Source organism: Labrus mixtus, chromosome 20 (genome assembly GCF_963584025.1).
Source record: "Labrus mixtus chromosome 20, fLabMix1.1, whole genome shotgun sequence".
Lineage (NCBI taxonomy): Eukaryota > Metazoa > Chordata > Actinopteri > Labriformes > Labridae > Labrus > Labrus mixtus.
This window is the reverse complement of record NC_083631.1, coordinates 21115304-21140884: the sequence shown is the minus strand read 5'-3', so window position 1 is coordinate 21140884 and position 25581 is coordinate 21115304. Positions and strand designations below refer to the sequence as shown.

Here is a 25581-nt window from a genome sequence, read left to right as displayed (position 1 = left end):
CTGTTCTTTTATTTATGCTCTTATCTTAACTCCTCTTATGTTTTAACTTGATAATTTCTTATCTTACTTTGTCTATTTATGTTTCATATTTATATTTACTTTTTATTTTTATTAATATTATAGTTTTTTTTTGATCCTTTAACAACTTATTTCTATTTCTTTTACTGCTCTTACCTTCTTATTGCTGTTCTCTTTTTATTTGCTTTTAGCTCTTTTAGTTTCTTACATCTTTTTAAATCTTTGCTCCTCTTGGTCTCAGCTCGTGTTGTTGGGTTCTTGTGTTGGTTCTTATGATGGTTCTTATGATGGTTCTTGTGATGGTTCTTATGATGGTTCTTATGATGGTTCTTGTGATGGTTCTTATCATGGTTCTTGTGATGGTCGGGTTATATATGTCTTTTGGGTAACGTGCACTTTGGGTTCTTTTCTGTTGAATTGTATTTAATTATTTTGAGTATTTTGCTGTTGTTTATGTTCTTCTGTGTTTGGTTTAGTTTGTTCTTGTTTTTGCTGTTTGTCAAAGCACTTTGTAAACCTGTGTTTTTAAAAGGTGCTGTATAAATACAGTTATTATTATTATTATTATTATTATTATTATTATTATTATTATTATTATCACATTTGTTGTGGACGGCTATCAGCAGTATCCAATCCAATCCGACTTTATTCGTTAAGCACTTTAAAACAACCACAGTTGACCAAAGTGCTGTACAGAAGAATAAATAAAATACACAACAGCTCACATGAGATAAAAGAAAATTACATGTGAAATACAGAATCAATTTAAAAGACATAAAACATAAAGTAAAATGAATAGGCACGCAAAAAAATAAATAAATAAATAAATAAGTGGACGTCTTACTGTGTGTCAAAGGCCGGGGAAAAGAGACGGGTCTTAAGAAGAGATTTAAAAACAGGCAGAGAAGAGGCCTGTTCAACATGCTGAGGTATATCGTTCCATAGCAAACGCACGGTCCCCTCTGAGCTTCCGCTTTGGTTTTTAGGCACCCTGAGGAGCAGCTGATCAGCTGACCCGAGAGAGCGGGTGGGCGTGTACGGGTGTAGAAGCTCAGAGAGGTAAAATCAATTTAAAAATTGATCCTAAATTGTGTGGGCAAGAAATGTGGGAATAACACTACATTCTGATCAAACCCTTAGTTTGCATTTCTCTTCTATGAATTTGTTCGGTGATAGACAACGCAGCTGTTTGTATCGCCGAGGCCCAAGAATCATCTCAGATCTCAGTGGACATTACCCTCAGCTTTTTAAAGCCGTGATGTCAAAAGCCTCACTTTGTTTGTTTGTGTGACCGTGACCTTTCGACCCGGCTCGGGGTGCGGCGCTCACAAACACTCAGTCTGACGGGCGGCTCCGGCTCGGTGCGGCCGCCACGAGACGGCTTCATTAATTCCTCCTCGGGCGCGGAGACGGCTCAGCGTTTGATGAAGTTAGACCACCTGCTCGACTCGCTCCGTTTCCGCGTCAGTCTGAGGAAAGAATGAATCGCTCTTATGCAGTTTGCTTGATTGGGTTGTTATGTTTGTATCGCTTGTTATGCAGGGAGAGAAATTTGTGTTGCAACGGGACAATGACGCACTTTGAAGCCCTACAGGGCACACGATCATTATCGCAAACAAGTGACTCTTAGTTTGTGTTACCACCATACATTTGCCTTTTTTTTTTTAAACTATAACTGTTTGGTCAGAGTGTCATTACAAAGACCTACTGAACCTAGAGTTTCAAAATGCTCAATTTAAGATATAAATGTTACTATGGGGGAAAAGGAACCATAAAATCAAAATGAATCTTCCAATAATATCTTCATTCAAAGTCTTTTGGCTTTCTCTCGATGCTCACACCATAGACTGTGTAAAAAAAATGGACGGCACAGCCACTCCTCGAAAGTGAAGCCAAAAAAAAATTGAAGCTCCCCCTACTGACTGGCTGCAGTCTAGGTCAGAAGCTCCGCCTGTTTTTTGATTAATCCAAAAACCTTGGAGCGGATGTAACATCTGGTATGATGACAGCTCCGTGGACAAATACAGCTCCTCCTAACCCCTAAGAGCAGGAAAGAGGAGAACAGCTTTAAGGAGTATAGCCTCAGTACATGTGGCACGACCTAACCCCTTTTTCCTCGGTCTGATAGCTGATCGTGTTTCTTATTTTAAGTCTTTTTGTATTTTGTTCATTTTTTGACACGCTTATTGCAAGTTGCCCCCTTGTCAATTTCTGAGCCAAACACTGTCCGTATAAGATGAAAGATTCACAGTTATAGTTGAACACGTACATCACAGTCCTTGGTGCCCACTGTGAGCGTTGCATCAGACGGCTGAACGATGAAAACTATCGATAAATTCCTCCCCGATGACTAACGTCTCGCTTCCTCTTCGGCTTGTTCGAGCTGTGAAGATTTCATTCAGAAACTTCTCAGACAGACATAACAAGCATGAGGAACACTCGCTCCTTTTGCATTATGTTGATACAATCGAGTTTTTTCCCCTCCTTCATTTTCATCTTTCTTTATCCAGACAGCCATTGATTTTTTTTTTTTTTTTTGTTGCTTCATTTCAAAAGAGCAGCGGGGATATCGTGATTGCAGCTCCTCAAATGCTGAGGGGTTCAAAAAACACAATTTTACCTCTCGGAGATGGTTGCTTGTGTACAAATCTTTTCCTCACGCATCGTTACAATCTCAAACGGCACGTCTGATTGTATTTGACACCTCCGTTCTGCACGTTTGGTTTTGTAATTGCCTCGAACGTTGTCAGTATCAACACGTTCTTGGCAGCTTTATTTTCTTACACTCATAGTTCATTATAAAAGCGCCGTTTGCTCAAAGACTAACACTTTGAATTATTCATGAAGGCGCTCTTCTTCTCCTTCTCCTTCTCTGTGTTTGTTTGCTCCTAACTGTCATGCCACATTTAATTATCCCGACTCGCAGAGGAAACACAAAGAGGTCTGACCTTAGCGGGGGCCAATCTTTTTGGCATTTGAGATCAAAACATTGACTTGTTTCTTTTTACTTTTTTTCTTTCAGCAGATTACTCGCTGTTGTTTGCAGAACACTTAAAAGGCTGGATTAAGTGAAATTAGAGAGAGAGAGAGAGAGAGAGAGAGAGAGAGAGAGAGGCCGCTCTTCTCCTCACTGTGTCTTTCTCCACACTAGTGAATGCTGAAAAAATCAACTGAGAGTCAAACGTTCTTTAAGGGGTTTTTTTCTGCACTCTCAAACACTCAATTCCTGTGAAGGGCTTTCCCTCAAACTCAGGACAGGAGTGTGGAGACTTGAACTTTAACGTCGGATGATATACAAGCACATTGGACAAAGCAACAAGAGGAAATAGAACCTGAAAAACAAAAAAATGAAAGGTCAAAAGTCTCCGTCATCAAAGGGATCCATCACAACCTTTTGAGAAATCTCTCAACACAGCCTCTTCGCTCCTCTGATTTCACACTTTGGACCCTTGCTGCAGGGATTTGCTTCCATTTAGCCACTAGTGCTTCAGTGAGTCCCAGCACTGATGGTGAGGGGGGGTTATTGGGACCTCTGCTTCAATGCCCAGTTACCAAAATAAAACCTCAGGGACGAGCAGGAAACCCCAGGATCAGATGTATAAGTGTCGATAGTGAACACTGCTGCATCACTCCTCCAATTAAAAACGGGAAAATCCACACTTCTTCAAACTGTGTCTCATCACCATCTTGCCTCCTGTTTTTTGTGCATCACCGCGGCATGACAATAAGCAGCGACGCGACGTGATAACGAGACACTCTTTCTTCTTCAGGTATCCTGTGCAGCGTTGGGTGAAATTAGCACTCTGCGATTTGGTAAATCACAGGAGGGAAGCCGTGTTAATTAGGTTAGCAGGTAGCCCGCTTTTCCACATCACAGAAATCAAATGCTGCACTTTGAATTGAATTATTCATGGAGTCTGCCTGTACACCCCTCTGATAAGACTTAAGTCCTTTTTGTGAAGGTGTGTGACCCCCGTTTTTTTTAAAAATATTTCGATGACCCGCTGTTCTGAAATCGGGTAATTCTGACATATTCTCTTTCCACAAACGTCGACAGAGCTCCAAAATGATGACAAAGCTGAACAAACACAGCATTCAAATAAATCCCCTATTGTACGTATCAGGCAACCCTGTGCAAACTTAAAGCTCCTATGAGGTGTTTTTAAATGATTATGAAACAGACTCAAAATAATGCTGAATCATCAATATGACCTACAAAAGTAAACCAGACTATAAGTGATTATTTCCATATCGTTATTTTTAATGGCTTTCATCCCTGCCGGGGGGGGGGGGTAGGCGTCAATTAAAAGGACACTGTCTCTTTAAAAAAAAATAATCCCAAACTGAAGATTCATTGTGAGTTGGACATTTTAAATGAAGAAGGATGAGATTTGTTTTTGTCAGGAAACACTTTACATGTGATGAGCAAAGAGATAAATCATCCTGACTTCGAACACAGGGGGGCGCCAAAAGTCAACAGAACCTGAAAGTTCCTCACAGGAGCTTTAAACTCCAAGAACATCATGACTTGTGTGTGATCAAAACATTTCTAACTTTTACTAAATGTTTGACAAAAAAAAAAAAAAAAAAGTCAGAATTTTTCTGACTCAAACAGGCCAAACAAGGGGCGGACTCGGCCTGTTAGACTTTAAGTCATAGCGTCAGGAGAGGCAAGAGACGGACTCCTTTCTGATTTTTAAGGGTAATTTAAACGGCCCTTTGTCTTTATTTTGTGAAGTGTGACAGCTAGTACAGAGAAGACAGAGCTGAGAGTCATGGGGCCGGCGCGGGGACAACTTTACTCAATTGTTGCTCAACCAGTTTTTTGGGTCAGAATCCAGCATGTCTACTGTTAACACTCCTCCCCTCAGCAGCTTCTACACTAAACTAGGCTGCGCCCCATCACACTTTGCAGCTTTTCCTTCAGGCTTCAGGAAATAAATCACGGCTCTGTAGGTTTCTCTCTCCCGCAGAAAATCAAGGTCACAACAGTGTCTTTAAAAACTGGGACAGTTCGCCTCACGAGACAAGCTGTTCATCTACCTCGTAATACAAGGGTGGCAGAGAGAGCATGCTCTGTGGACAGAAACGAAGCCACACGTTCAGGAAGTTGAGACAGAAAGGGCCGAGCAAGGTTTGTAGTGGACACCCTGGAGCATGTTGCATCCTCAAACTTTGGATTAGGAGAAGAAAAAAGTTTGATTCAGACTGGATAATATGAAAAAAATGTCATAAAAACTTTACATTATTCTTACAGGTCAAACATTTCCACATGCATATTGTACTTAAGAAAATATATTTTGCACTCATGGATTCTGAAGTGTACAGCATTTACATGAGAAACTTAAAATCTGCTGTTTTTCAGGTTTAAGTATTACAAAAAGCAGGTTTATTCCATCCTATCCCATCATTCTGATCCAGACTAAACTTTTTAGAACAACTGGTCCCGGGGCGTCCCGTCTCAAACTCTCTGCAGCAGCAGAGTTGATTGATGTATTTGTGGTCTGCTGGAGGCCTCTCAGAGCTGTTTACTGCTGAGAAATTTATGGACCATATAGCAAGTATTTTCTTTTTCCTCTTTGTGCTCACTTTGTGACCCTCTGAAAAACTCCTCGGAGACACTTCAGCCGAGTTGCCCCGGATTAAATATCTCTGCCTTTAAGTGGTCGCTTTGTGCTCACGCATGCAACTTCAGCAGCCGAGGAGAAAAAGTGAGTTTACTTCACACCTGCATTAAAAAAAAACAAAAAAAAAACAACCCGAGAAAGGGGGAACTTCCAGGCTGTTAGGAGATTTTTATTCCTCACAAAAGCAGAAACTCTGACATTAAGAAACAGAAGTGTGAAACCAATATCCTCGACACACACACACACACACACGTAGTTACACTTTTGGAGCAGATCGAACACATGTGCGACCACACTCGCAGACGTGTGAGTAAACAGGCACTGGGCTCTGCTGGTGGCTCCCTCTGTCAGATAGCTCCCAGCAGGATTCAGTCGGATCAGCGGCAGCCTGTTGACGACTGCTGAACATCCTCCATTCATCGTGCTCTCAACAGCGGGACGCCTCACGCCTCACCTGCAGCTCGCTCCTCACACAGGAAACCAGGAGGGTCCCACATCGTGTTCCTGTGCTGACACCGGGGTCTAAACAGTATTCTGTAAGTCACATGATGAAGTCTTAAACTAGAATACATAAACATACAGGTGTCAGTTTGTCCTTCCAACCAAGTCTCTCTGCAGTTCATGATAAGTGCAAAAATAGATTCCAGGCATTTGCATGAATGGAAAAAAGAAACTAAAAGTCTGTGCTGTCAAAACCCTTTTCTTCAAAAGTCAATTTGATTCTTTTGCTTGAAACAAAATACAAATAATCAGCTTATATTGGATGACCAGTTTATGCTGCAGGGCCACAGCATGGCCTGATGCCTGGTTCAGATCTGACCCGATCCCAGTGCCTGTTTCTAAAGCCGTTTTCATACATGCACGCCTGAAAATGTCCAGAGAATATCAGGAGGACTGCCCCTGAAATCCTCCTGACCTGGTCGTTCACACGTGCACCAACACAGTCTGCGATATGATAATGACAATGTTTGCCTTTTTTTTTTTTTTCATTTGTACAATTCCAACCTCCTTGAAGGCCTGTTCCTGTCTTCAACATTTAGTCTCTGACTTCTTCTTCCTGCTGTTTGCTGCAGAGCAGGTAGTGCCCAGTGAGTTTATCAGAGTTCATTTACTGAATACAAGAGCCTGCTACATCTGGACACAACATTTTGAATGCAGGGATTTAACCAAACTGTGAACTCAAAGTCTCTAAAAAGCTGCACACTGTTTTCCCACCAATGGCAGAGTGATATTTATCCAAGAAAGCTCAGCCAAGTCCTCCAATCAGAGACGTTTTAGGGAAATTTGAGGACGTCTTGTCTGGCAGGTGTAACCAAGCAGTCTGATCAACATGTAGGTCGTGTTGTGATAGAAAATAAACCGTGAGCAGTTTGCCTCAAGATGCTCTCTCGGAGTATTATATATATTTTTCTATATGTTCTGCTGCCACTTTATGAAATACAGATATGAGCCGAGTCTCTGTGGACATAGCCTGATCTCTGCTGAGCTGCACAATGATCCGCTCTGTGGCCCTGAACCCGTCTGAAGTCCAGAATTCATGGCTTTAAAATCCAGACCATGCAGGGACTAAAAAAAAAAAAAAAAAAAAAGAACAGTCAAAGCGACATTGAACCAGAGGAGGAAAAAAAAAAAAAAAACCTCCAGGTGGAGAGAGGTGAGGAAGGATGAGAGGAAGAAGTAAGAAAGCGGTCCGTGCAGAGTTTAGAAAAACCTTCTCCACTGTTATCTCGGGAACAGATGGAGACTGAATTGTGTGAATGTTCTGTGATTAATGAAGGTGCTTGTCAATAAGACAACGCAGACGGGATTTTAATTCATCAGTCTGGCAGGAGGCTGTGACTATAATTGAACAATGTTTTCTCTGGATGTGGAGCTCATAGAAAGAGGATTTCTTTTTACCCCCAGAGCTGGAAACAAAAAGCGGAGTGGTGTGTTCAATGTCAGAATGTTAAACAGTAAACTACAAAATGGTTACGGTGAGGTCCATTTTGTAGCTTTAGATAACAGACAGTCTCAGGGAATCTCATGGAATTGTAGAAAAACTAATTCATAATAGTTCATTCTTTAGCAACGGATTAAATACACTCTTCCTGGTAAGCATGTAGGTCATAAAATACAATTCACGTTTAAGCCATGTATGCGGTAAAGCTTAGAAACTTTGTTCTAAGAAAAAGGCACTCAAATCAAATCATTTCTTTTTTTTTTTTGTTTAAGCACGAGTATAGATTTTAATATTTAATACTAAACCAGGTCTTCTTCAGAGACATTCAGCACACACATATCTTTACTAAATCTGCAATAATTGTAATGTGTTTGGTGCACTGATTTATTTGAATTGGAAATTGGGAATGTGTAATGAATAAATGATGATGTCTGATGTATGGAAGGTAAAAGGTGCCCTTATAGAAAGACAAACTGATAACAGATTTTTTAAAGCTTATTTACACAATTGAAGGCCTGTTTTTATTTTTTATTTTATTGTGGTTTTCCTTGATTAAGTGTTTTTTATTATTTATGAAAAGTTAAATAAAAAACCGGTAACCAAAATTCTGTGTCGTGCGTTAATTCATTCTCCACCAGCTCCCAGAGTCGACCCTTACATTAGCCCTGTACAAATTAATTTGTTACACTTTGCCTTTTTTGAAACTTTGTTATTTCTACATCCATATTTGATTTTCACCAGCTTTCTCTCCTGAGTTTTACAATTTGGATTCACAAAACTACCCTGAAGTAAACATCTTAAAACGCCTCAGCTGCTGCAGTAAACATAATGCTCCCTTTGAACGCAACGCGCCGTGATGAGGATATTTCCATGATATTTAAGGAGGGATTTAATAACTTCCATAAATGTTGTGATAATGGTTATGATGTAATTATCATCATCATTTACTGGACAGAGTCCATGAAGCTCCGCATGGCTCATCTGGACTGTAACATCACTGACCGAGGCGATTAGGCCTGAGCACATTTCAGAGTATACAGCCTCGTTAGGAAATCGCTCCAATCACACTGAAGATATGGATTATTACCTACAGGTGCCCACTTCAGAACCATTCACATCTTCATTTGTGAAGGGTTATACAAACAGGAGAGAATTATTTATGGGAGGACATGGGCACTTTTAGAAGTTTGTACCATGAAGACATGAAAATACCCTTGGCAACATAGAGGAAATTGGATGGGGGGGAGGGAGCGGATAGGGTTACGTTATGGGTGAGGGATTCCAGTTTGAATAAAACCAATAAGGTGACATGGAAATAAATTAAGAAATCCTCTTTACGCTGATGACACTGGCCAGTTTATGATGATTTTTAAAAATGTCACGGCCCGCTCAAAACTGACAAATAAATTGAGGAGATGAGGAGTTACTCTCAAAAGTACATTCATGTAAATTTCCCCCATTAGAATATTTTGGGACATATTATGAAAAATCCTCTTCTACAGTGTTTTTGAAACATATATTTGGGTAACCTGAGTGTCTACTGACCCACAAAATGTGAAATAAACCCATCCAGTCCTTTGTTTGTGGTCTGCATAAGTCTTACAACACAGAGGAAAATGCTCCTTTTCAAATGTGCTCTCCTTGTGGCATCACAGTGGGATTCTGACCCACTTACAAAAACTATCCCTTTGATAAACCAACCGGTTTTACTGCAATCTGGTCGGTCTGCTGGTGTGACAACAACATACATCATTGAGCAATGTTAATTGCAAGCTGAGGGCAAGCTTGTAAGCCAGGTCAAGCCCCGGGTTGGACACCTCAGTAATTCAGTACAAGGCTGTTCTCTTATAACAGGAACTAATAAACCCGGCTGAAAAAAAACTCTCAAAGAAAAGCTCACAGACATTCATTCCTAGAGCATCTCCTAATGGACAAAGGAATCGATTTTGGGGGAATTTCCTCCTCAGTATGTAGTAACACAATTTCCCTATTTTTTTTTTTTTTAAATCTCTGCTTCATTCCTCTTTCAGCAACAATCCATTCCACAGCAGAAACACTCGGGGCCATCTCACAGACAGCTCAGCTATTGACTCCTCTCATTTAAGCAGTGCTGAAGCAGTATGTCGGAGGGATCGATAACAGCCGCCTTTGAGAACTACGCATGTGTGCGAGTGTGAGTGGGCGAGTGTGTGTGGTGCAGCCTCGGCCTATTAGGTGCATTCATCATCGAGCTCCCATGGCGGTTTGGTAACCGGCGAATGCCGTGGTGTTTACACATCCAGGCTCCTTAAACAAGCCGCTCTATTAACTCGGTGCATTTACATGAAGGCGGCATCCACTCGCTTCTCCCCGGAGGTGAAGAGCTCGAGCTGTGAACCATAAATAACACAAATTGTCCAATTTCTGCTCAGGTTGGATGTTGTTGGTATAATTGCAGCTCAGATAATGGCTCCTGTTTCTGCCCAGGTGGTTTGGTCAGCAATAAATGAATGTTTCCGACAATTACTTGGTCGAGGAATGCTACAAGGAGGGTTTTTCTACACAAGGGAAACACTTAAAAACAAACTTAATCTTTTTAAAAAACTAAGGTTAACTCAAATGACTCAAACAAAATGAACATTGATTGAATCGATTTACGTCCAAAGTATCTGGCAGTGTGGATCTTTGCTGTGAAAAATCTAAACGAAGGCACTTCCTGTCCACATGCTGTGAATAGCTTTCACCAACTAAGTGTAAGTGGTACAAGCCATTGAAAGCAACTGTATAGCAATTATGAATATTATCACTGATGGTATTCTTTGCTTTTGTAGATCATAAAAATGGACTCATTCAGTCTGTTTCATTACCATGAAATGGTGTACATAAATACTTCCTTTTCCACCAGTTGCATAAGACCTCTTCCTTTGAAGGGTGTTCATATACTGGAACAATTTTTTCCTTCTTTGGTGTGTCTGAGGTTTCAGCCAATATTCTCCTGTTTACAACACTGTCAAACATAATGTGTCATTTTGCTTTTGTTTGGTGTAATGTTTGTGTCTACATGATAAGTGGAATATCCACTCTCTTTGTAGCTCAGTTTTGTTCTTTAGATGTCTGCATTTCCCCTCCAGACTCATGGACGTGCGATTTGTGCAGGTTCGGGTCTGCGTTTTCAATCGGTAACATTCTGTTTACCCGGCTCCCAGTTCTGTTAATGGCTATGTTTGATACCCAAATTTAATGAAGAATAACCATGATTGGTGCTTATCTGAATGGACCTGGATGTGTATATGACATATAGGCCAGAAACAGGTCAAATATATATTTTCAATCATCATCTTGGTCAATCAATGGCTGAACAAATTCCCAGGCGAAGGGCAACTACTACCAACTACTGAGGAAAATGTCTGACTTATAATTTGGGTTAGATTTTTGGCATCTTTCAACTTCTCTTTTCTTTGCAACTTGCTGCTTAACATAGTGGAGCATTTGGGACTGGAAAAGTCAGGTTACAAATATCTGCAGGTTCATTACTAAAATAGACATTGGTAACATTTACTTACACACAGTCATTGATTCTTTTTCAATATGAAAGTATTGATCGGCTCAGCTGTTAGGTTCAGTCGATCCTAACCCTAACCCATTGGTTCCCAACCCTTTTTCTTGGAGCCCCCCTACCTAAGAGGTTAACCCCCCAACCCCCCATGTTGCTGTCAAATCTAACACAAGGTTTAAGTGTTTTTATTGATTAAGTCCTGACACAATAGGCCCACATCACTTGTTCTTACCAGACCTAAGACCTTAAACTATCCAGCAAGTGTGCTTTCATTATTTTAGCTAATCTGTGCAAATCTATTGGACTTTGACCCCAGGTTGTGAACCAATGTCCTAACCCAGACCCTCACCCTACTCAACCACTGCTGCTTAGACTGTTGTTTGTGGGGTTTTTTTTGGTGTCGTTTTGTGTACAGCTTCTTACCGCCTGGCTGCCTTTTTGTCCCGCTGTTCTTTGTTTGGCACATCAATCAATCAGAGCAAAACTTGTCCCTCATGGTGCAGTGGCTTCTGATCGGATCAGGTCCGCGGTGATATATAAGGTCAGCAGCCGCCTTTTGAAATCTTTAAAGAGTAATACTTCACTCTGCCAGTCAACTCGACCAACAGATTTCAAGAATAATGGAATAAAAAGTGGAATAAAGGAGGAACGCTCAGGCTTTTTTCCCAGAAGTCTGCATGTTTTGTTTTTTTCCTTTACAAAACGGTAAAGGTCATTCCATCAGAGACGGACTCAGAGCAGGGCATCAACGATACACAATGACTGAACAGGAAGATTTATGGGATGTGGGTATTTTTCCATTGTTGGCAGTGGTATTTGGTTTGAATAGTCCAAGTTTTTTGTCCTGGAGGCAGAGACAAACCCTCTGATGGTTGGATCACTTGGACAAAAAGTGCATGTTACAACATATGTCTTTGAACCATGGTGGTTTCTGATGATCCTGGCTATTCAAGCAGCAGAATTAAATTGTTAAATGGCCAAACATTTTTCCATTGCTCTCCCATTTTGTCCAAATAACCTTGTTCCTTTTTCCATCTAAATGCAAATGGACATGTATTGAAAGGAAGTGAAAACCACTGCCATTTGTGTGCACGGTATTGTAACCAATGGGTTGTGTTTTGGTATTGAAAGAAATGCATTGCCAGCTCACACTGCTATGAATTTCAAGAAGGTTTCAGATGGCCGAAGACATGATGGCTATAGCGGGTATTAAGACTTGTGTCATAAAAATAAAGAGGGGGTTGGTTGATGGCGTCGGTGGACATTGACCTACGGAACTTTAGCTTGCGAGGCATCATAACATGATATGATGTCTAGTAAAGAATGATGACATGAGACCATTAACATGAATCAAAGCCATTCATGTTACTAGGATACTGGCACCATCCCCAGCAGTTATCAGTTGAACCTATATTCTGTTTTATCTGGACATATATGTGTGTTGTGGGGCTCTTCCAACAGCTGTTAGCTTAGCATAAATTCCCTTGTCATTAGCATTTTGCTTACCAACACTTTAACTAAGGGTATCCATGTGACAAACAGCTTTTTTGAGACCACTTGTTTCATAAATACAAAAAGAGCATCCATGAGGTGATTTATAACACACATGATGTGCTTTAATATGATATAAACAAACAGAAAATGAACAAGAACAGTCATATTTTGTTGTTTTGAAGCTTTTAAATTAGTCTCCAGTATTTTGTGCAAGTTACCCAGACACCAGTTTCATTCATACCACATTAAGCTGCATTTAAAACAAACTCCTTCTAAAGTATGAATACCACAATTCTAACTGAAAAGGACAACATACCCTTTATGGCAGCCAATTAACCTCACAACATTTTAAACGAGTAAGTGGCTATAGAGTTATGGTGCATGAATAGAAAATATTGCACATAGATAAAAAGGTTCTTGGGATGACATCATTATTAATTAAGTGAAAAGAAGGAGGAGACGTTGGTGAAGATTAGTCGAACTAGGTGAAAGGGTACAGATATCTGTCTGAAGCAGCCTACTGAACAATTAACATCCTTCTCACCCATAGCTATAAAATGTACTTCATTACCTGCAAGCACTCTCAGAGAAAAGAAGAAAAATCATATTATATATACAAAGACCATGATTATAGGAGAAAGACAATCTCTAATTGACATCATTTAATGCAGACCCAGCATGAAAAGGAAAGTAGCACATTTAAAGCATGTAAAATAAACAATTTGGATGAACTCATTTGGTAGATTTTTCACCTTCCTACAAGGTCATTAATTTACGGGGTGTCATAAAAAAAGAAAACAGATAGTCAACTTAATGAAGTTGTAAAGATGTAACATAATCATACATTTAATATTGAAAAATTGCTTTGTTACGGAAGTAGAAGTTTAAAGAATTACAGGAGACTTCATACTGAATACTGTTTATGACCACCAGACTGTTTGATAGTAAACAAACATATTGTCAAGGTCGTTTGATTTTGTTTCAAATAGAGGTCTGTAGTGGTCCATTAGACATGTGAACAATCTAAAAACTAAAGATCTTAAAAAATGACTTGGCTCTTTACTGACTTGGCATTGGACTTAATTGTCTTGACTTAAACATCTTTACTCAGGACTGAATCGTCTTGACTTGGCACTAAATAGTATGACTTTGGTACTAGTCTTGGGCCCAAATTGTCTTAACCTGGCACTAAATAGTAGACTTTGAAAGAGTTCTTTACTTGGAAACGAAGTGTCCTGACATAGGACTGACGTTTCTGGACTCAATATTCTTGACTTAGGAATACATTTTCTTGACTTTGGGACTCAGATGTAAATGTTCTTGACCAAGTAGAGATCTTTACAGGTTGACTATTTTGGACATTATTGAAATATGGACCTTTCAAGAAAATCTAAATCTAAAGGTTTTTAAATAACTAACTTGTTTCTTTACAATGACATTTTGACAATGTACAGAAATTCAATGTGTAAATTGTTTTCACCTGGGAATAAATTTACTCTACTAGAGGAAAACTTGTCTTGACATTAGGACTTCACTTGGAAGTGCATGGTTTTGACTTTACTTGGGATTAAATTGTCTTGTTTTGGTTGAAATTTTGCATTGAATTGTCTTACCTTGGAAATTAATTGTCTTGATTTGGGACTTAATTGTCTTGTCAGTGGGACTCGGCTTGGTGCTGAATGTCTTGACATCAGATTTTGATTTAGGACTAACTTGTACGGACTTGAGACCTCACTTTGTTTAACTCCAAGACCTAGTCCAACATGGTTGTGTTTTTTTTCTTCATCATTTTTGAATCAAATATTCCCATGAGGACCAACTCTGATGGGTTTATCTTGATAAACAGTTGGAATTTAAAGACCAGTACACATACTTAAGGGCCAACAAACCTTAAATAAAGTTAAGGTAATGTGATTGTTGTAACACATTTCCAATAGAAAAACCTTAACAAGCACTGATTGTTTTACTTAAAGAGATTAAAACTCCCTCAATTAAATTTAGTGTTTCAGAGGTATATTAATTGCATCATCTATCACTGAACAAGTCTTTACTGCTGGTTCTGCTGGTAAATTAAACTCGATAACATTGCACAAAAAGCTAAGACGACGACACATGACAAAAGCGTGATTGTTCAGAAGAGCATATGGGATTCCATACAATAAGGCATTGCTTTAATGAAAACATCTGGACCAACATTTCACAGTTTTAATTAATGCTTGATTGACTAGCGAGTACGACGTCCTCTTAAGCACTGATTGTTTCTGTCAACACACCAGCACAAAAATACCACTCAACCTATACGCTCCTCAGCTCCTACACAGAGTACCTGGTATGAAGAGATGGAAGCAGCTGGCCAATCACTACCCGAGGAAGGTGGGTCGGGGGTCATACATGTGGATGACAAAGCAAGGAAATGTGTGAATGGAAAATAATCTAATTAACAACCATCAGGCTCCATTTTCACATGTGGATTGGCGTCTGAAACTACCAACCAACAGTGGTTTCATACACTATCTATGCTACAAGCACAGGTAAAGAAGAAAACAATACTTCCCATATAGATATTAAATCCACATATATTGCAGACATCTGTGGAAATGATATAAATGTGGGGTTTTTTGCCTTATCTAAAAACTGAAATTAGTACTTGAGAATCCGTGATAGAGTCCAAGTGGGAGATAAAAAAAAAGCACAACATAATGCCAAGGCCAGCTTTTAGTCTTTAAATGCTGCTAATATAGCGTATTTACAATCTTCTACTGTATGCAACAGAAACAGCCTCTGTATTCACTAATAAGCTGATATGTTCTGGCCATTTACCAAAGAATAAGAGATAAATAATTTGAACAAAAAAAGGGAATTCATAAATTGTGCTTTTTAACCCACGAATCCACTTCATCATAGAAATGGGACAATTTCAAGAGGCACTACTTGAAGTGCTTACATCAGTCAATGAGAATCTCTAAAGCTATAACAAGGACTGAAAATACAAGTAGTAAATATAGTATATTTATATATTTATAAAGTTGATACAATTCCCCTCTAGTCCCATGTCCAGTTTTAAAAAATATTTTCTTCACGCTGTCAAATGTCTGACGTGAAGGATCTCTCTTTGTGTCAACACGCTAAGCCCTTATGATGCTTTTAGAGAGATGTGTCTTTGCCGGGGTTGATTCTAGTTACCCAAAACCTGGATGAACACAGGAAGCTTGTGCTAAAAAGCAGGAAGAGTTTAATGTAGGAGGTCGTTTGAACAAGAAGACGCCGCTGCTGCTTAGGAGACTCTGTGAACGACGTGTCGAGTCTCAGGGATCCTTCGGCTAACCTCTCTGTGGTTAAACAGTTACTTCGTTCTTACTGGCAGTGCGGTATGTGTGGTGGTGGCCAGGAATGTACTGTAGGTGGTCCACTGTGTGAGTTCGTCGGGAGGCAAACGCCTGCCTCTTCGACGTGGTCACCTGGTGGTTGACCGTCAGCGTGTTGTAGGAGTCGTTCGAGGCACTGGGCTGAGAGTGCATCTTGGTCATCTTGTGGCGGTCCATGACGGGCGTTACGGGCATCAACATGTCGGCGTGAGACATGGCCCGTGCCATCGCCTTCTCCCGGAACTTGTCGCGCCTCATCGCAGGCGACAGCAAGGGATCCTGGGAATGTAGGCGGTCGGCTGACAGCAGCTGCTCATCTGAGAGGTGCCGGCTGCTGCTGTACGCTGCAGCTGCCATGACGCCATACGACGATAAGCCATAGTCTCCACGGCGTGGTGTCCTGGGGGGAGACAAGACGTGGTCCTGGGACATGGCCCTCTGGACTCGGCGGGGACGCTGCCGCTGCTGGTGCTGTTGATGATCTGTGTTCAGCTTCACCATGTGGGTCGGTCCCCTGCCGCCAAAGTCAGCATGATGATGCTTCCTTGTGTAGTAATCATCAACATCCTTATCACCTGATTAGGAGGAAGACAAAGGTAGTAAGAAAGACACAAACAGTGTGAGACTTGAACAATACACTCTGTGTAACAATTTGAACACAATTTCTTTCATAAAATGATTGACAGTGTAACAAATTGTTGTACCTATTATTTCCAACAATTTCCTTCATTTTATGCATCCCACACTGGTTAGTGATTTCCACATTTTCTTGAATAACATTCAAGAAAACGCTCAACACTGGTGCATTCAATACATTACCGACAGGAAATGGACTATTGTTTTTTGTGGAGTGCAGAGCAAGACCACAAAGAACCTAAAGTAACATACTAACACATTTTACTTTCAAATAAATACTTTTCTTGCAATCCATGCATGAGCATGCGAAAGCCCCGTGGGACACAATGAATTTATGGAAAGTGATGGTGCTACTATTTGAACTCGGTCTATAAGTAGTGATAAATCTCTAGGTTTTGGATTGATACTATCCTCTCCAATAACCCCTCCAAGAACAGGTTAAAGACTGATCAAATAAATCCAGTACTTTCACCCCTTCTCCAGGGGATCCGATATCCTTGAGAAGTTCCTGAAAACGTCTCTTGAACAATCTCGGGATGTGATATTCTACTTGAAGGTGTCCCCTATAGGACACAGTCAATAGTTGAGAGAGCAGCCAGAAAGTTTAGGACAATAGTAACCAACACAGTAGCTGGAGCGTTCTATTCAATCCGTTTCAAATTGTTTTGTCCTTTTTCACGATGAACAAACAGGAAAAACAGTCCCTCTGTGTGGATAGGACTCATCAGCATGCTTCAATACCCCAAACAGTTCATCGGCTGGTCGTGCCTGAGCGGACAACCAGTCGTTTAATTCCTCCGCCAGAAATCAGGTCGGCCTCTCCGTCGGGTGCACACATGCTGTTAATGGTAAATTCATTCACGGCTGTATTAACCACAGGCAGCAATCAGCTCTCAGCAGACTTTTATCTACCTGTTTTTGGCAACACTGGCTCACGGGGGGATTGCTACGGCAAAAGCTCTCTGATTAACTGATGGCAGCGGGGGTCGTTACCTCTGCAGTAGTTAATTATTGCAGAACAAAAGGGTCAAATGGCCGTTTTAGGACCGCTGCACGCTTCAGTGAGTTGTGAAGAAGAGGGGTGATGGGAATTGTTTGTCTGGATGCTCCGCTCTCTGGGAGAGATGTCATGCCTGGATACAGAAGGTCACCTTTTTGTCCCTCCATCAGGGGTTTCATGTCCATCGCCCTGTGCATTCCTAATGAAAGAGGCCCAACTTTGTTCTGTGTTGACGTGCTCCAGTATCTCTCCCTCAAGGGTTGGTTTAGATGTGACATTATGGCAGAAAATGTCAACTGAACTCAACCAGAGGCTACAAGTATACAGACAATCGACAAGCCATGGCCCACAGCTCCATTCATAGGTCAAACTTGAGGGTCCATTCTCTGTGAGAGATCTGTGGTGATTATACACTCAAATGTTAATGTGGCAAGAGTCTATTATGTCCTGCTATGATAGCAAATGAAAAAGACCATTAGTTCTCAAATAAAAGGCAGGAAAGAGATGTTTAAGACATTTAGAGTTCCGTCAGCTCTGATATAAAAGATGGTAGTTCCTGGGGGTAGTTATGAAAATATGATGAATAGTACAATACTTGGAAATGGGGTAACTATTTTTGGAAGTAAATGTCATGTCTGAAATGTTTTTTCTTGAAAGGCAGGTGATGTAGTAAATATAATCTGAAAGTCCACATGGGTGGTGTACGAATGTTATGGTCAACCTAAAACAGGAGGTACAGAGTGTGACTCCTGTGGGACACCATTATTAATATCAATTGGTTTAAGTTACATCATTGTAACCTCAGAGAAACATTTTATTGGGATTTATTTCAAACATGTTTGATATTTAGAATTTAAAATGTTGACGATTACATCATGAAAGGTTTCTGGCAGAGGTCGTGTTTGACTACAATAACCTCAAGAGACAAGGGAGGACGGTAATAAGTGGACAGTATTGTGCGACTGGCGGCATGATGCAACCCGCACAGGTGCGCTGAACAACTGTAATGCAGCCTCCAGCTCCAGGTTTTAGGTAATGAGTTGATTGTGATTCTGGAAGGCTTTTAAAGTAATTAAAATTAAAAAATTAAAATGTACACATTGGTAATGTTGTACTGGTGTAAACTTTAAAGTCACATAACAGTAAAGTGAAGTAGAGGAAAGTGAAAATGTATTACTGAACATCTATTTTTCCTCTACAGTAAATTCACTGTTATGTTCTTTTCAATAAGCGTCCTCTGCTTTATGAGAACGGGCAACTCCAGCTTCACCTCCCTCTTCTTCCCTCACTGCCGTTTGATTTAAAACCTGCATTTTACGAGTGTACACTTGTTAAAACTGTTTACACTTGAAGTGACTGAAACAATTTAAGAGGCAGCGATGCATATTGCTTGATACCATCTCTTGTGGCGTTGATAAAACGCAGCACTTTACAATTAACATGATTGCCAGGGGGGCCAAAGGGGGTCCCAAACGTTGAGCCGAGCTACAAACACAGGAAGCTGCTAACAGCGGTTAATTAAAGCCCATCGCCCCACTCTGCTTGATTAGATTCAATATAAGCAGTATATTTATGTGCCGGGCTATCGATCACAGAAGAGTGTAATCATGTAATGCACTAAAACCTGAGAAACTGGCCGAACATCAATTATAAAGTGATCTTTGGAGCGGTTAGGAGAAGCAGCAGCAGCAGCGGTGAAATTGAAGGTGGAAGTGCAGCAATAGTGCTCCATGTTCTTCCTCTTCTGGAAGATTAAAGACGGTAAGATTGTTCTTGAACATGTTTAGATTACATTGAGGGTTATTAAGGCCATAAAAGTGAATGGTAAATGTTAAATAGACTTGAGCTTGTATAGCCTTTCACAGCGCAGGTCACAGCTACCCATTCACATTGACACACAAGTGACCATCAGAATGAACTAGTCAAAGGGGCTCAAACCTCTGACCTTCCGTGTGAGAAACGACCGACTCTACCAACTGAGCCACAGTCGCCCCCAGCCTCTTTTTTTATATCGCTCTATCGCTATAGGAGTGTCCTCAATCTCTGCCTCGTTGACGCCACTGAAGGTCGGACGGGATGGAAGAGACGGCCATTTAAATTGACAAACAAGCCATGCTAATTTAATTTGGTCCTCATCATCTCTGCAGATGGTTCAATTAAAATGAGCACTAATTGTATTACTTTAAGGCTCGTTTCCAAACACTTTCCTCGTGCTTGAACTACTTATATACTTAATGTCTTTTCTTCGAGGGACGACTTTTGCCAGCTGGTTTTCGACAAATTCTGCAGGGCCCTCCATCTCGGATTGGAAAAAGAAGATGAAGCCTCTTTGTTGTTCAGCGTGATTCATCTCGGTGGTTTTCTGTGTGCGAACAAGTCTCCGGCAAGATAAGAGCAAAGCCCAGAGTTGATAAGGGAGAGAAGAAAAAGGCAAGAAAAGAAGAAGAATGCGCAGGAAGGAGATTGCACAGATGCACAGGACCACCAAGCCATGTTTAAATGGCTCTCTCAGTGTGTGACTTCTTTAAGCAGTCAAGGACACAGAGCAGGGCACTCACATGTGTTTAGTGCACAAAGAGCATTCAATATCTACCGAGAATTAAATGTATTTCTGCAGAGAACACTTTCCAGTAAATCAAAAGAATGAGTATTGGCTGTGAGTGTTAATAAAATGTTGTTAAAGCTACTTTGAGGAACTTTTGGATTTTGTTGATTTTGGCGACCCCTGTGGACAAACCGGAGATGTCTCTCAAAGATGATCTTTTCCCGTACATGTTAGAGCAGTGTTTTTTTTTTGTTTTTTTGTGTTTTTACAGAAAATTTAACCTGTCTTTATTTTATATGTCTAACAGGCAAATTATTGTGAATAGCTCTTGCCCTTCATTAAATCAAAATGGACGAGTTATCAAAAAACCAACCTGACGATCGATACACAAGCTATTCAGAGCTCTTTCGGTTTTTTTTTAAACAGGCTGTAAACGTGATAATTCTTGCTGTAAAAACATGATTTTTTGAATGTGGTTTGTATGTGACTTCAGTTGTTGCTTGGTCTTGGCAACAGAAAAAAACAGCATAGTTTATCGTGGATGAAATGACCAACGGTATCTCTAATTGACAAACAGGCGACATGATGGCGCACACAGCAGCGCACGTTCACCGCATGTGTACTTGAGTGCATTTGAATATATCTTACAGCTCGGAGAAGGAAAATGTGCCATCATGTTTGGTCGACGACTTAAAGGGAATTCAACGCTGAGACAAAACGATCTTGTGGCTGGAACTCATATTTTCAAGCTCATCTCAAAGCGGTTCATGTTCAAAACGGAGGCTTGAAAAATGCATCGGTCTCAAGTGGACGATCTGAAGTGGAAGTCGTCGACTAAAAACTGTGGATTTGATCAAATACTCTTACCCCCCGGTACATTAAAAGCTTCTGTTTAAACACTATTTGTTAAAAAATCCTCTAGAGCTCTACATCAGTATGAAACAGAGGATGATCAATACAAAGAGAATTCTGCTTTTGACATATATTATTCATAAATAAAACAACATTCATATTAAAGAGTTGTTTTAACATCACACTCTTTGTAACATATTTTCACTCCATTATACTGCAAACAGAACATCAGGCACACTGATTCTGTCCTGTGGAGTCCTCATGTATCCTCAAACTTCAAGCTTTGATCTGATTGGTCAATGAAAATAAGTGTATAACAAACTCCAAATCTTATCCATTTTAGAAAAACGGGAAGGTAACATTGTGATGAATTCCACTGTAAAAGGAAAGTTGTATTGGCTTCCTGCTCATACTTTTGTTACTTTAGTTATTTAACTACTCGTCTTTGTTTGACTTGTTCAATATAAATACTAGCCAATGAAAAACATGCAACCTATATAAAGCTAAAGGTAAAACGCAGCATGCGCTTGGTCAGGAGGTCGAGGAGACAGCATCCACGTCATCATCGAGCTGAAAATGTCACAGCGGAGATAATGAGCTGCAGAATTGCTGGGTTATTAAAGTGCCATTTTCTTGGCCTATAGAAGCTATTCAGCTATAAAAAAATAAATAAAAAAAAAGACCAGATCTAATATGTCATTAAGAGACGTTAGCAACATGACATGGGCTGCAGATGGAGCCAAATTACACGCCAATTAGCTGCCAGTCGATTGGCCCATAGATGAGTTGGTGGGAATGAGTATGGAGCGCATCATCATGCATTTTTAAGGAGTTTATTTTCCCCCCCAGAAAAAGGTGAAAAAGTGAAATGACTGAATCTGCATGATGAGCCACCAAACATCTGGAGACACTTATCATGATGCATGTCTCTGTAATGGACATTCGGGGGTGAGAATGTGGCGACCCATTGATGCACAGGGCACGAGGGTGACGTCATTCCTTGAGTTTTTTTTTTTTTTTTCCGTGCATCAGGCAGAAGAAGGCGATGAAGGACGAATGAAGGAGCACCTACTTAATCTGACGAGCGAGGACGAGTATTTACTTAAGTCAGACTTGAGGGCCAGCTCGTAGGAGGGCGGCAGATGGCTGAGGTTCTGGAAGGATCTGGACAGGGACAGGTCGTAGGGCTCCGTGGCCGAGGTCAGGATGTTGTTCATCCGCTGGGGTCTCTCTACGGGGGGGGGGGGGGGGACAGGGGGAGGAAGCGGTGCGTGTGGGGTCAGTGCACAGTCAGTCAAAAAGATGGGTTTTTACACTGGGAGTCTACTGGGGAGGGGAGAGGGAGGCAGGTAGAGAGAGAGAGGGAGAAGTGTGATGGAGGGAGAAGTGTGAACTGAGAAACACTTTAGGTCGGTGGGGATGGTGGAGATTTTAGAATTAGGGAAATGACAAGAAAAATAAGGCGTGGTCGATACGAATTTGGCGATTTGAATTTTGAGTTTGTCGGACTCATTAGCTCCAGCATGAATGATTACATTTTGAGGTATTGAAGCCATGGCTGCAGGCAGGGAGAGCCACTTTCAAACAGTTGAAGCACTTGGTAAATGTTTGAAATATGTCAACAATGATTCAGCTTCTTGGTACAGTAGGTCTATGAATATTTCTGGTCTTCCAATCCAGCCAACTGATGTGTGGAAAACTCATTATTGGAGCAAAGACGTTGTCCTCCATGCACTAGTGACGGGAATTCTGGCTCTATTTAGTGATCCCGATCATTTGGCTTGGCTCAGAAATAAGAGCCGGTGTTCTATCAAACATTGCCACCCATCGAGATATTCTACCTTGTGGCTCTGTGCAGTACAGGGAGCTTTATTTGATCGGGGCTTTAACGGCTTCCTCTAAAATCTTTACTATAGAGTTCCAAAACATGCTAAGTGCTAAGCACAGTGCTAAGTGGTGTTTTAAGTGATTCTAAACTGGGAGCATTAATTGTCCATCGAGGTACCCATTCCCTGAATGATTAAATACTAGAGTACCAAAACGTGTTCCCAATACTCTAATTATGTATGGCGTGAGTATTGAATGAACATAAAGTTATTTGTTCTGGTAGCATTATTTCAAAAGGCATATAGATAGCCTCTGCTATCGTTTTGAGCTAAGGTAGCATTTTTCGACAAGACAGCACATCTCAACAGAACACCGGTTCTTTAAGATCCCAAACGGCTCTAAATTTGTTACCATTCTGTCTCCATTTAATCAGCCGTATTAAGCTATGTTTTGACCTGTGATTGATTTGTGTGAATATATTTCAATGAAATGATTCTTTGCAATTATACTAAACAGTATAATTCCAAGAATAGCACTATTTTTCATGATGTTTGGTATAAAGCATTGATGATACACCAATCGGCACTAAGTGTGCGTGTGGCTGAGCGGTGAGGAGGACAGATCTTATCCGGATTCTTTAGTGTATTAAATAACAATTGACAACAATTTAGTGTGTTTATCAGTGTACATATGCAGATATCTGTTCATGGAGATTGAAAAACATCTGTAGTCGCTCTAGGATAGCAGGATAGTTTTCAATCTGCTCCATGTCTGTTGATCTCTACATGGACTGTTACATCTCTTCTACAGCAAGCAAGTGCACTAAAGCTTTAAAAGAATGTATATTCCAGCTATACCACGAGCTGCGGTGAAGGATTCCGGGCAGTACGAGATTGATTTTTGGCGTCACTTGTGATTTCTACCTCTGAAAATGACGTGCAAGTGCAGGAAACTATGCAAAAGCGGGTCGAACACCTTTACAACAAGTGACCAATCCTTCTCCTGTTCGCTGACATACAGAGCAGTTTAGAACATTCTTATTCAGGAAAACTGAAACTATCTGATGTTTGCCAGTTATTTCATTAGCATTGCTTTCAATAAGAAATCTGTGTTATCCAGCAAGCAAGCCAGAGCTATCAACGAGGGTCGGTTAATATCACTGCAGGCTCCAAACTGAAAAACAAATCAAAAGCAAAACTTCTATCCCATCATACCAATCCTGGGTTAATACACAGATATTTGCTTACAATTTTCTAAGCCGGTCTAAATTTGCTTGAACTACAGCACACCTCATGTGTTGGCTCTCTATTGTGTCCGACTTATGATTCAAGTTTGACATGTTCTTAGAGCTCGTTATGATGAAACTTTCACACATTTCTGCTACAACCATGTCCAGGTCCAATATTTTTCTTCAAATCGACATTGGCCTCTGCATTACAACAGTTCTTCTTCTACTTACATACTTTTTCTGCAGTGATCTCTAGTGTGCAGGATTCATAGAAGAACATTTGTATCCCGTTTTAACCTGTTTTAAGAGGCAGCAGTTGTCTACACCAGCAACAACAGCATTTAAGGATTCAAGGAAATTCAGATAAATACAAAAGAAAATACGACAGGCATAAAAACTTTAAACTGAAAGACCAGTCTCATTTTCAAAAGGGTCATATTTGAGTTTTCCTTCAAGATAGCATACTAAAGTCTCTGATTTCTAAAGGGATTCATGTGACCTTCTTCTGTCGCATATTGTTTACTTGATGCGGATGAGTTCATTACACACATATTGTTACCCAGCGTCTGTAAACTGCATGTAAGCAGCTCCATGGACACCTGTGTCACTGTGAAATGCTTCAACACTTTTCACACTGTTTCTGGTAGCAGTGATAAGCGTGGCATCATTAAGGCTCCCCGCACTGCACGGAGCTCCTGTGGCTTCAGTATTTGGGACGCCCAGTCATGGGTCAGGAGGCGCAGCGGGTGGGGAAGGCTGGAATAGGGTCAGGGACTCTGGTGCTGGATTTTTAAAAATAGGACGGGGGCGACTACTGCAGCAAGGAGGACAGGGACACACAACACCGAGGAACATATGGCGTAGAGGGGACACAGTCGCCGAGTTGGAGAAAGGAGTGTGTCGCTGCGTGTGGCGAAAATTGAGCCGGTTAGGTGGAATAAAAAAGGATAAAATAAAGTATGAAGGAAGGATTTGGAGGTCAGACGGGAGGTCATGGTTTGTGATGTGGTGGTGGGAAGTTTTGTGACGGTAAAAAAAATACACAAGTGCTTGAAAAAGAAACCAAAAAAAATGACTCCCAGTGTGCAGGTTGAACTTATTTATCTCTAGGTGATATTTGTGATAGAAAAGGTGAGGAAAAGATACACATAGGCACCATGTGTATGTGTATTACTTACCGTATCTCATTTGTCTGTGGGCTAACAAATCCAAGTGAGAAAGAAAGGATCAATGACAGTCAATGTGCACAGTTTGTTTCAACCCCAGGCTGTTCTCACCCACTGTTTGTATGTCAACATATGAAAAGTAATGCACTGTAATTCACAGAAAACACGTTTTATTGAGAAAATTTGGACCCTTTCCCATCGTTAAAAGATGCTCTGAGAAACGTCTCTGGCCTTCCATCATATGAGAGGCAGTAAAAAGCTGTACAGTTATTCTGCCTTTGTCAAATATGTTCCCAAAAGTAGGTTATGCCTTAGGCGAGGCTACCTCTGACAGCCATCTGTCAAC

At 40.7% G+C, this 25581-nt stretch overlaps 1 protein-coding gene and 1 long non-coding RNA gene across 5 annotated transcripts in view; both read right to left on the bottom strand.

Annotated features, from left to right (window-relative positions):
- Positions 1 to 25581, bottom strand: part of LOC132995757 (uncharacterized) — a 150711-nt gene that overhangs the window by 41704 nt on the left and 83426 nt on the right. The gene's annotated exons all lie outside the window — the stretch shown is intronic.
- Positions 12714 to 25581, bottom strand: part of LOC132995751 (protein shisa-6) — a 71578-nt gene continuing 58710 nt past the window's right edge. The window contains exons 7-10 of one of the 4 annotated variants that reach the window (XM_061065894.1): positions 25248 to 25268; positions 22087 to 22245; positions 13857 to 16556; positions 12714 to 13816 (exon numbers count right to left, since the gene is read on the bottom strand). In XM_061065894.1, coding sequence (XP_060921877.1) covers positions 15952 to 16556; positions 22087 to 22245; positions 25248 to 25268 — 785 coding nt within the window. In that variant the 3' untranslated portion in view covers positions 12714 to 13816; positions 13857 to 15951. The remainder of the gene's footprint in view (positions 13817 to 13856; positions 16557 to 22086; positions 22246 to 25247; positions 25269 to 25581) is intronic. The other 3 variants (XM_061065897.1, XM_061065898.1, XM_061065895.1) reach the window with 3 other exon arrangements.